General features: G+C 39.0%; 1 protein-coding gene across 1 annotated transcript in view; it reads left to right on the forward strand.

Annotated features, from left to right (window-relative positions):
- The window catches only part of DOK7 (docking protein 7), a 65,006-nt gene that overhangs the window by 8,630 nt on the left and 44,047 nt on the right, over nucleotides 1-12,329 (forward strand). Inside the window, exon 5 of the mRNA XM_063336261.1 lies at nucleotides 10,493-10,612. Within this exon, the coding sequence (XP_063192331.1) occupies nucleotides 10,493-10,612 (120 nt within the window). The remainder of the gene's footprint in view (nucleotides 1-10,492; nucleotides 10,613-12,329) is intronic.

Genomic DNA, 12,329 nt, shown 5'->3' on the forward strand with positions numbered 1-12,329 from the left:
TCTCTTGTAGATAGTGTAGTTGACCCAGGCTACACTTGAATCTGCAGCTTAGTGTAGGTCTGCCGACACCTGCAGTTTTGAACAGGTTTTTTTTTTCCGTGCAGAATAAAGCAATCATTCGTTCCTGTTTCTGTATGCAAGTACAACTTTAAATACAAGCTAGACTTCTAATAAATGTGTGTGCTGCTATGCTGACATAATTTGGGTCCACTTTTTGAATTATTAACTGAAAACAGAAAACTTAATTTTGAACTAAACACCCCAGAATGCTCACAGGAAGAAAATTTCCCAAAGTGGAACCACAGTGTGTTTTTTTCTCTGTTAAAAAGCTGCTGCTTTTTCTGGAAAGCTTGTGTAGAGTACTAGTTTTTGAACTGATGAAATCTGAAAAAAATTAACTATGGAAAACTTATATTTAAAAAAAATAGGGAGATGAAGTAGAAATGCTAAGCAATCTTTAGGTAAGATTAGCAGTGATTAGGTAGATAGATTACATAGATTATATAAATTATCAATGTAATTCCTCAAATAAGATTTAACTATTTGAGTAATTGGTAGCCCCAAGGCTCTCTAGGGAAGCAGGGCCTCTAATTTTTATTGAGTAAAAGGTGCAGCAACACTGTCATATGTTGGGTTTGGTTTTTCCTTTGAACCTTAATGCAGGTGTCTCAAAGGAAGAAGACAGTAATTTCTTACTAATAAGGGCTTCAAATAATTTTTGGGGTATACAGTTGATTGCAAATGGAGTACCCATGAATTCCAAGCATGTGTTTTTGTCATGGAACAGTTTTATGCAGACTTTCATTAGAATATGGAAGGAGACAAAATAATATTCTGAGGGCTATCCAAAAGTGGAAATGACTAGCAGAAAATAATGATGGATGTCAGGACTTATGTTCCCTTTTTAAAATAATAATAATAAAAAACAAAACAAAAAACCCCAAACCAACCAAAAACCCCCCAGAAAACCCAGTTGTTTTTTTTTTTTTTTCTTTCATGCTTTTTCCAGAAGGACTGTTCAGCACTGACTGACAAAGCATTTGCGACACACGTTGTCTGAAGAGTCTATTTCTTAGATGTTCTGCAGTTTTGAGAGAAACGTTATAATAGGTTATGAGGAACAGATACATAGGACTCATAAGTATTTGTGATTTTTATTTTTTTTAAATGATAATGTTGATGAATGGATATGACTTCAGTTCTGATTTTCATTCTTGAAAGCATAAAAGTAAGGGGTATTTTCAGATCAAGATGAAGTGTTCTGACTTTCTTTTCACCCATTCTGTGTGGAAGGATATTTCTTTAGTGGCTACCTGAACCAAAGAATTTGGGAAAATGCCTGGGTTGCTACCAGAACAGAGTACTTTGCCTGCTTATTTGTGCTGGTTATCTTCATAGAACCATAGAATTGTTTAGGTTGGAAAAGATTTTTAAGGTCATCGAGTCCAACTGCTAACCTAACACTGCCAAGTCCACCACTAAACCATGTCCCTACGTGCCATATCTACACGTCTTTTAAATACCTCCAGGGGTGGTGACTCATCTGTTTCCCAGGGAGCCTGTTCCAGTGCTTGACAAACCTTTTTGTGAAGAGATTTTTCCCAATATCCAATCTAAACCTCCCCTGGAACAACTTTAGGCTGTTTCCTCTTGACCTATCACTTCTTACTAGGGAAAAGTGACTGACACCCACCTCCTTACAAACTCCTTTCAGGTAGTTGTAGGCAACTTGCAACTAGCCAGTAAATTTCTGCTGTGGTGGTTACTGTTATAGTCAAATTGCAAGGAGGTGCACACGATGAGGCTGGATTTCTGAACACAGTGCTGTTAGGAATGATAGATGAATAAAGTAGTTTATCTAGTGTTTATTACAAGACCTTGTTCCCTGGAAAGATTTCCCAAGGATGTGGGGACCACTGATATTACTTTAGTAATCTGTGTGGCCTTATGAGCTCTGCAGATGTGCAAAAAAGATGGTCTGAAGGAGGTAAGTAGCCAGAAATTTGATAGCTGAGCCAGTCTCCTTCCTGCTGGATTCTTGTCTCCTTGGAGGCATCTTCACCACAGCTTCCTAGAAGGCCCTATAGACCCTTGCTTTGAGGCATGCGATATATGCTCCTCAGTTGTATGGCTTGTCTAAAATCTTGTGTTCATCCATTTAATATTTGCTGTTAGAGGATTGCCTGTGTCAAGAAATATGAATATAGCATCCCTACAGGCACTCTTTTGAGGTCGCCTAACTTCCAAGCATTCAGCAACAAAGCACTTAAGATATAAATGTAAAGAATGAAGGTATGTTTCAGTAGGCTATAGCTAACACACTCAGTCCTAAATTATTGTGTTTAATAAAACCTATCTGTTCTCTTCATTGGGTTTTGTAATAAAATGGATCTATATTATTGACTACATACTGTTATGATCTGTCTTTGGTTGGAATGGAGTATATTAGATTACTAGTATATCACCCTACAGTTCTATGTGGTGCTCATGCTTTGTATTGCCCATAGCATTATGTTGTTAAATATGTATATTTTCCCAAATAAAATCAGACCAGTAAGTAATACAAACTGGTTTTATGTGATATAAAAAAAATGTTCAGTAGCCTATATGGTGAATACAGACCACCTCAGTTTGTGCATTTCACTTTCGTTGCAGTGTTTAGGGAATAACAGTTTTGGTCTTTTTATTCTTAATTGAGTTTTGTCGTCAATGCTAACATGTTATAACATTACTAATACACTAGTAACTTTCATTTACTGTTAATTGATTTAAAAGCAATTTATATGCTTTAATGCCTAGAATATCACCAGTTCACGCTATTGCTTAAATTTTGAAAGCTAGCAAGTAAATGAACAAAAATTTTAATCTGAAATAACTTTCTGTCAATTTTTGCTTAGTTGACTGGTAATACAAATGAATGCTGTAATTTATTTTGGAAGATTAGTGGAGCTTTAGTACAGAGAATTTGCCATAGCAGTTATGTTACTAAAGTGTTGATGAGACACTGCTCATCTGGTTATGCAGCGGTGTTATAGAATGCTAATTATTAAGTTTCTACATTATAACAAGAAGCTAATTTTCTTAGAATGATATCAGAAAGAAACTTACAGTTTGGATGTCACAAATGCCTAGATATCCTGGAATGCTTGAGGGTGGGAGGGACTTGTGGAGGTTACCTTGTTCAAATCCTCTGCTCAAAGCAGGGTCTGCTGTAGCAATTTTCCCAGGACCTTATCCAGTCAGGTTTTGCATATGTCCAAGGATGGACACTCCACGACTTCTGTGAGAAACTTCTTTCCATATTCTGGTGTATCAACTGCTCATCCCAATTTTGTATCTTCTGCAAACTCGCTGAGGGGGCACTCTGTCCCATCATCCAGGTCATTAATGAAGGTGTTAAACAGCATTAGGCCCAACATTGACCCCTTGCATACACCAGTAGTGATTAGCCTCCAGCTGGACTTTGGGCTGCTGATCATAACACTTTCAGCCTGGCGGTTCAGAGCCAGTTTTCAGTCCACCTCACTGTTCGCTTATCTAGTCTGTACTTGATCCGTTTGTCAATGAATGTATTATAGGAGATGGTGCTGAAATCCTTGCTAAAATCAAAGCAAATGGGTATCTACTGCTTCATCCAGCTAAGCTAGACACTTTATCAAAGACTATGAGATTGGTTAGGCATCATTTCCCTTCCGTAAATCCATACTGACTACTCCCAACCAGCATTTTGGAAATGACTTTTAGGATTATTTGCACTATCACCTTCCCTCGTCTGTGGTTCCCTGAATCCTCCTTCTTGAAGATAGAACTCATGTCTGCTTCCCCCTCACCCACCCCCAGCCCTCAGGCACACCATTCCACCCTCAGTCTCCATGAGATCTAAACACTGTCCTTGTAGTGATACTAACCAACTCCCTCAGCACCTGTGAATGCATCCCACAAGGTCCCATGGGCTTGAGTATGTTCAATTTGTTCAAGTGTTCCTTAACCTGAACCTCTTCCACCAAGAAAACGTTGTTTTTCTGGATTTTCCTGCAAGTCTCAAGAACATGGCATTCCTCATGGTGGAATTGAATCTTGTCAGTAAGACCAAGGTGAAGAAGAACTTGAGTACCTCAGCCTTTTTCATGTCCTTTGTCACCAGGTCCATCATCCTGTTCAGCAGTAGGCTGACGTTTTCCCTAGTTTTTCTTTGGCTGCTGATATACTTGCAGAAGTCCTTGTTGCCTTTCACATTCCTCCCCAGATTAAATTCCAGGTACAGGTAGGCTTTCCTAACCCCATCCCTGTGTCATCCTGGTCGCCCTGCTTCTACCCCATATATGCTTTCTTTTTATGTTTGAGTTTCGTGCGGAGTTCCGTGTTCATCCATACAGGCTCTCCTGCCACGTTTCCTTGGCTCAAACTTGCGGGAGGTGATCTTTGAAAATCAGCCAGCTTTCCTGGATCCCACTTCTCACCAAGACTGTGTCACATGGGATTCTGCCAAGTAAATTCCTGAACAGGCCAAAGTCTGCTCCAGCAGACTGATTCTAGGAAATGGGAGTGAAGAAGTTTTGGGTCCGTAGGTAAGCAGTTAAAAAATAAAAGCTGCAGTCTTTTTTCCAAGTGTGTTGCCTAACTGGAGAGGACACTCTAAAACATCACTAGAAAAGATGAAGTTGTGGTAGGGTTGCTCTGTGTGTCTGTTCTGGTTGCCATGCTTCTTCAGAGTGGGAAACCTAGGTTCCTGGCCTCCTTCAGCCTGCAGGGCTTCAAATTTTTGTTTTCCTCCTGAGGAGTTGTTGGCACCCACTGAAAGAACAGTGGCCCACTAGGAGGCCTGGAAGTTGCCTCACTGTGTAACCAGGCATGCAAATGTCACTGGGATCAGAAGAGAGAAATGGAGTATGTGTCTGTAGCCGTGAGACCGGGAGCACAACTGCAGGGACAGACCCTAGATTCTGGTCAGTGCTCCTAGATTCTGTTCACTGTTTAAATGCTTAGTTCCCAAACTTAAATCTTAGTTTTATAAGAAAGCCCAGAAATAATGGAGTATAGAAATAGCCCTTAATTATTATTTTTTTTTTTTAGTTAAATTGTGGCATTTCTTCTGTAAATTGTTCTAGATTTGATGAAATTGCTGTGCTCCAAGAGTTTAAACTGATTTGGGTTTATTGAGTGCTGCTGTGTCTTATCTCCACATTGCAGAGAACCTAAATGGTTCAATCCGTAGGCCAGGGCACCAGGAAAGTGTAATACGGAATGTTGGATGGATGATAAAAATGTGAAACTGTAGGTGATGGAGCTTGAATTACCTATGTTATACTCCCTCCCCCCTGTAATTTCTGATGCAAAATGATACAGTCATAAAAAGGAACAAATATGATCCCTTATCTTTCAAGGGGAACTTTTCTGGTTCCAGGAAGATGGTCTACATTTCTTGATATACCACTAAGTAAAATGGCCTTTAAAGTTGTAGTGAGGTGTAGACAAAGAATCTGGCTTTTGAATGACTGTCAACTGTTTCTGAAGGTCCAACGCTGTTTTGAACACTGGTGTTGTCATGACTCTCTAATACTTTAAAAAGAATCAAAGCGTGAACAAGGCTTAAAATGTGGTCTTGAGTTTTGTAGATCCTTTTGTATCTATGATATTTCTTATCTTTTTAAAAATTTCCAAACTAAATTTATGTGTGCATTTATCTTAGATTGTTGTTGTACCAACATTGTCCTTTAGTGTAACGTTCTCTTTCTCTCCCTCTCTCCAGATGTTTACCTCCATAAATATTTATAGAGCATTTATTTATACTTTTTGTCACTTTTACTAGGTTAAGCTCAGCTTTTTATCTTTCCTGTAGGATACAGGGGGTAAAACTGAGGTCTAAAAGGGTCTGAATCTGTTTTAACTTTCTGTTCCTTGCTTCCTCACATTTTTTTTTCATAAAGTACGTGATTATGTTTTTTGAATTAATTGCTCAGTATGGGTTTTGTTCAACTCTGAAGGCTTTGGTGCTCAATCCAGGAAGAGGGAAACCATCTGAGATTTCAAACGTTACATCTAGGTGCATTTTCAGGACAGGTAACACCAGTTTTTTCTTAGATAGGAAAAGGAACATTTACATTTTGAACTTCTCTTGCTCTTAACATCACAATAGTACTGCTAGAGATTAGAAAATTCTTTCTTCTGCTTCTGACAGCTGCAAATAAGTTTACCTCTGAGGCAAAATTTGGCTCCCCCTGTCCCCAGCCTCTCTGTAGTTGAAGATAAATCACACACAACATTTTCAAAAAACAAAGGCATCTGGGCCTAGGAGCCAATTGAGAGGTTTACTCAGAGGAACAGGCTTGAAAAAAGGAGCCTCTCACTTTCCTAAGTTGCTTACTCAATCGCTGTGCACTGATTAAAATAATTAGTTGCAAAGAGAATCTTGACTTGAGGGTCAGTATGAAAAAATTCAAGTGGGGTAAAAAAAGAGCATGTTAGTGCTCTGAGAATTCAGGATATCCAAAGTTCAGAATCTTCCAGGGCCTAGTTTGGAGCTGCTTGGTGTTTTCTAACAGCATCTCCTAGAAGAGAGGACCTTGTAGCACGCTTGGTGCCCTTTGAAAGAACAAATGATACTGCTGCTGCTAGTTGCAGGATAAACGAGTATTTCTGTGATCTTTTCGATGTTTTGATGAAATCAGGTGCTTCTTCCTTTCTTTCTATGACTTCTGTTAAAATCATTCTAAAATAGTTGAAGTGGCTTACCAGCATATCTGGAAGGGCCAAAGGAGAAGTGGAGGAGCAAACAAAAAACATGAGAATTTATTTGAAAAGTAGAAGCAGTAGAGGCTGTTGAACTGGGGCAATATCTGGAATTTCTTGAAAGATTCTAGGTTGTGTAGATTAAAACTTCTGTTTATGTGCAGATATTGTTCTGTTGCTGTCTCCTACTTAGGCCTACTGCAGATAACAAACGTTCTTGTCTTGTTTTTGGTAGTCATGCCCATGTCTTAGTTGGCAATAATAGGAATACCCGTTGCCACATTCACCAGAGAGAAGAGCAGCCCGAGATACCTTCTAAAGGGGGTTGCTCAAGGTCAGGATTGAGACATTCTGATTGGACAACATGATGATTGCCATGAACTGAACTGCCAGGGTTCGTACCTGTCCTGTAGCTAAAAGACTTCAGGTTCTAGCGTTGTCTGGCACCTGTTAGGAGTAATAGTTCATGGGAAGGGACTGACTCTTCTGCCTTACTTTCACACACTGTACAGAGATTTAAGTAATTTTTTGTTATTGTGCATTTTCAGGATGTGTTTGCCTGTGGGTTTGCTTTTTTAATACGATGAACTAAAATCAAACATTAGCAAGATTTAATAATACTTGGAAGTTTTATGAAATCGGTAGCTTCTCTTGAATGTTTGTGAGACTGTACAATGCTTTACTGCCAGCTGCCACAGAGAGTCTTAGTGTTTCAGCCTTGGGCAAGTGGTTGCAGGCTGCTTTTCACCAAGTCTCTTACCGCATGGAGAGAGTGGGTGAGCGAGCTCTTCAGTCTACTAAACAGCTGCATGGTATTACAGTGATGCATACCACATATTCCTCAGCTTCCACATGCTTGTGCACCAGATCTGTTCCAACACATGACTGAGATGTGTAATTCCTAGTAGTGAATTTCTCAGCTTTCTCAAGAAAGTAGAAAAGAACTGTGGCTGTTGGCTTTTTTGTATGCTTTTAAAACATAGCTTAAGCAAGCCTTACTTATTCGTTCATCTCACTTGATGTATTTTGCAAGGATCCCCAGATTTCTTCCTTCCCTTGCAATCTAGTTCTACCTACCAAAAAAAAGAAATAAAACCTTTCCTGTGAGAGTCGATTGGCAGTTACAGTGATCATGTGAATAATAGAATCTACAAAGAAGTATTTTACACATGTGTATATTGGATTCATGTCTTACATGCACATGTGCATACACTGTTTGTACTAGTTATGTAAAGGCTGTCACATTTGTTTTGGGAATTTCCAAATGCGTGATAGTTCTTTGCAGAAATCATCCTTTGAGTTAAGCAGCCAGCTCACATGCACACATTTACTTTTTTGTTTCTATTAAAGTCAAGGCTTGTAAAGCCTTTTAGGAGTTTAAGTAAGACTCTTGACAATAGTGATAAAAGAACAAAGTGGTCCAGATGTACTCTTTGTGTACAGAAATATTTGAGGAATTGTCTTTTCCTGAACGGCAACACGGATGTGTGGGATTCTGCTGAATTATCAAGCCATGTAATCCATCACTGCTCTTGAGACATGAATGTACTCTGTTATGCTGCCTCTATATCCTGCTTGATTATTGTGCACGGGATGGGAAAGTCATGTGTTCAGAGGCTGGGAAAGTCATGTGCTGCCCTGCTCCCTCAAGAAAGGCACATCTTCTGGCATCAGCGTGGTTCGTGGGGTTAGAGTCACGCCATCTCAGATTAGGCAAATTGATTTCCCTGTACTCTATCTAATCCATGGGGGGAGGAGAAGACAGCTCAAAGGAAGAGCTGAGTTTAAAGTAATTCTTGAATATGCACTTTGCACCCAGCTTTTTCTAATGCAATGTTCTCTGTCTCTTTGGCATCTCTTGAGGAGGTGAAATGTGACCAGACTGTGAGCGAGTCACCATTAGAAACTTTCATACCTGTTAGATTGCACGATAAGTGTTGTAATCGCCTAGATGGTCTTTGATACAGAAACCAGGATGTGTATATGCACTGTAAGGAAAACTTGTGATGAACTTATTTTTGAAAACAATACCATAGATGTGTGGAGTTAAGTAGGCTTTCCTCTGGTTTATGTGTCATGAGCTAGTATGTGTTCATCTTTTCAGTTGCTTAAACGCAGTTTAGTATTTTGATATTTGCCTATCATGAGTCTTAAGTAATATGTTTGAGACTTTGTACTCTGGAAATGATTGGAAAGCCAGCCCTTAAGTATAAATTTAACTTCTACTAGTGAGTGAATTCTAATTCCAGTTGAATTTATAGCAGTTCAACTGTACCAGGAATGGGATTTCTTTTTCTTTGGCTGGAGAAGTTTTGATCAGTAAGATCTGAAGAGGAACAAATATGGTGGAGTGACAAAGCAAGTTACGAAGATGCTGCTAACAATGTTGTCTTGACGTGGACTAGAATATGCTTTTCCTAGAGTGGTCAGTTTCCTGCTTGTTGGCAATATCTAATTTACTAAAATAGTTAATTTTGTTTGTGGTCCACTCTTGATTATCCCCTTTGTTTGAATCCTGTAGCCCTTTGCCAAGCAGTCAAAAGTGTATCCATTGCTTAAGTGAAATGCGAGTATCCTGTTGCATATGACGTAGCATATTTGTGGAAAGTGATGGGGATGCAGGCTTCCTGGTCAAAACCAGCTCTGCTGCTTTAAGAAAAATTGGCAAAAAATATGTATGAAACTCCGAATTGGCTAGAGACATGCAGAAGTGAAACTACTGTCCAGATTAGGGGCCCAGGTCCCTAGGAAAGTAATATGCAAAACCCTACTGCAGGTCTAAGCTTTGGTGTTGTGGTTTTCTAATATGCGTCACTCTGGTGAGCTGGCAGCACTTCTTCAAGGCCTATATACTAATTTCAGTTCCTTTTGTATCTGGTTATTGTATTCTTCCCCCCCCCCCCCCCCCCCCCCCGCCCCAAGTCACTGGTTGCTGGAGTGGTCTTTTGCCTGGTGTGTTAAGATCATCAAAAAAGTCAACTAGATTTTTTTTTTTTTCTTTCTGTGGGTAATATTTGGACTGACAGTTCTCAAATAAAATGTTCCGTGGAGCACTTCTAGTCTTGTGTGTTCATGTAGCCATATATCATGCAGCTCAGAACTTGTTTGTTTATTTAGTGATTCTCATTCTAATTTTGCTTGGGGCTATTCTTAATGAATGGAAAGCAAAATATCAGGACGGAGAAAAGGGTAAAGATCTGATGACAACCTGTGGAGTTGTGTTACGTTCTGTTAATAATAGACGCATAGGACTTAGTCTAGGAAAATCTAGAATATAATCCAGCAATATAACCAAATCCTGATTCACTGGTATATAAAAAGCTGCTCTTGGTTAAAATTGTGTAAAAGTAAAATTAACTTGGTACATTTCGATGAAGTCACTTTAAGTGTCCCCGACACTTGCATAGCTAAGATTTGTCCTACAAAATTTTAGGGCTACTTAAGAATAAAAGACCCAGACAGTAGTTGAGCATATGGCTTGTATTTTGGCATTGCTCTAGCTGCCTGAATCTCAGAAAATTATCATAAGTTCAATAGCTACCTAATAATTTATGTGTATATTTGTGATAGTGTGTGTGTGTGTGCTGACCTGACTTTTTTCTTTTCATGTCTTTCCTCTGGAGAACATGTCTTGTTGATTTCTTTATGTGGCTTGCACTTATATTCTTTTGATTGCTATATTATAAATAGCTTCAGCTAAATATGTTTCTAATGTATCCAGGTGAAAAACACACATATATATATATGTTGTTCTTTCTTGCAGGGGCTGGTGTTTTTTTCCTTTCTTGTGCTGAAGGAGAGCAGATCAGCTTTCTGTTCGACTGTATCGTCCGTGGCATCTCCCCGACGAAAGGCCCTTTTGGTTTGCGTCCAGTCCTACCAGGTTAATATAGGAAGTATAGAGTAACCGAGCAAAGTAGGAACTTGCCATGTCTAGCGCTTACTGCTGTGATTGTAAGAACAGCTTGCAGACACTAAGGGTGTAGAAAGTGCAAAGTGGTTTTCATTCTTAAATGTCACAGTAAAGATTTATCAGTTGAATGTACCCAGTTTCCCCCTGCTGCTCTGGCTCATTCGTATTTCTGGTGATACTACTAACTTTAGCCTTCTCTTATTTAACAGTACTAAAATATGGTAATTTGAATTGAAAGGAACCCTAACCTTTAGTTTTAAGCTTACGCACTTCAACTCGGATCCACGTCTGCATCACTATTTTGATAGTTTAACGGAAAACTAACTTCTGGGGCATTTTGAGTTCATCCAAAACACTCAGAACTAAGTTTTGGAACCTTACAGAACTTTGTGAGGCCTCCACATCACGTTTCAGTTTTGCAGCTTGAACTTCTTTTCTGATGTGCAAGGATTAAATTCCTTCTCCTATTTCTTGGTAACTGTTGCATGCGCTGTAATGTCCAGAGTGAAAAGTAGATGGCATCATAGCAAACCCTGATGCCTTTTGACATTAGCAGATGAAGAAAAACAATATTGAGGTGGAATGATGGTGTCAAACGAGGCAAGAGTATGGAAATGAGATTGCAGAAAAATATCTGTGAATTGGCAGTGGGATATAGTGGGAATAGGCTACAAGAATGGTGAAGGATGAGGTGGGGTTTGGAAATACTTAGGGTTTCTGTTTAAGTGTTAGGCAGTTAATAGATGTATGACAGGGTTTTATTGCTGATATAAGATTAAGATAATTGCAGGGAGGAAATGTGATGGAAAAGATTAGATCTCAATGTGAAACTTGTGAAAATAAATTATGAAAAGTTAGTTAAGGTAAATGCACTAGACATGAGGCTCAGATCATCTGTTCTTTCCCATAGTTGTAACACCAAAGTAAATAAAATAATCAAGCAGGATAGTGGGAAATAAAATCTTGTTCTTGTGTGATGATCTGTGTTTGAGTTCAACTGAGTGGAGTGTTAAAAAAAAAAAAAAAGGCAAACTAGAAAAAACCAACAACAGAAAAGCAAAAAACAGTGCTAATATTTAAGGCTTTACTATTGAATGCAATTTTTCTGCATATCTAAAACTATGTTACAAGTATACAACTCCTAAATCTTTCATTTAACAAAAACTTATGTCCAGAAAAATTAAGCCTACAAGCAACTATTTTGTTGTCTTTTTTTAAAAACAAAATTATTATTTTAATTTGAGATGGCACATTCTTTGAAAAATCTTTTTTTAGAGGCATGTAGAACTAAATCTGCTTTTGCATCCTCTGCCACTTGTGGGCTGTTACACATAGCCACATAACATGTTGCCTTCCCTCCTTCAAGAGCTCTGACCTCACTGAAGTGCATAAAGTGGACGTGGAATATCCTGGGGATGATTTGGTGATTTTTCTAAGGGAAGACCTCTTTTCTGAGGTCTTTCTCATTTGCTTTCTGTGCTTGATGGACTTGCCACTAAAATGGGATGAAGAGGTACTCAGCCACTTGATTTCACCTTCTTTCCCTGCAAAGAAGCAGTGTTCTGTAGGGAACTGTACTCATGCTCTTGCAGACTCCTCTGCAGCCCTTTTCCAAGCTAGTTTGACCCCTCTAACTTACATATCCCTTGGCTCTTCCAGTTTGTTGTCACGCCCTATGTACACGCCA

Source organism: Chroicocephalus ridibundus, chromosome 5, assembly GCF_963924245.1.
Source record: "Chroicocephalus ridibundus chromosome 5, bChrRid1.1, whole genome shotgun sequence".
In the NCBI taxonomy this organism is placed as follows: domain Eukaryota; kingdom Metazoa; phylum Chordata; class Aves; order Charadriiformes; family Laridae; genus Chroicocephalus; species Chroicocephalus ridibundus.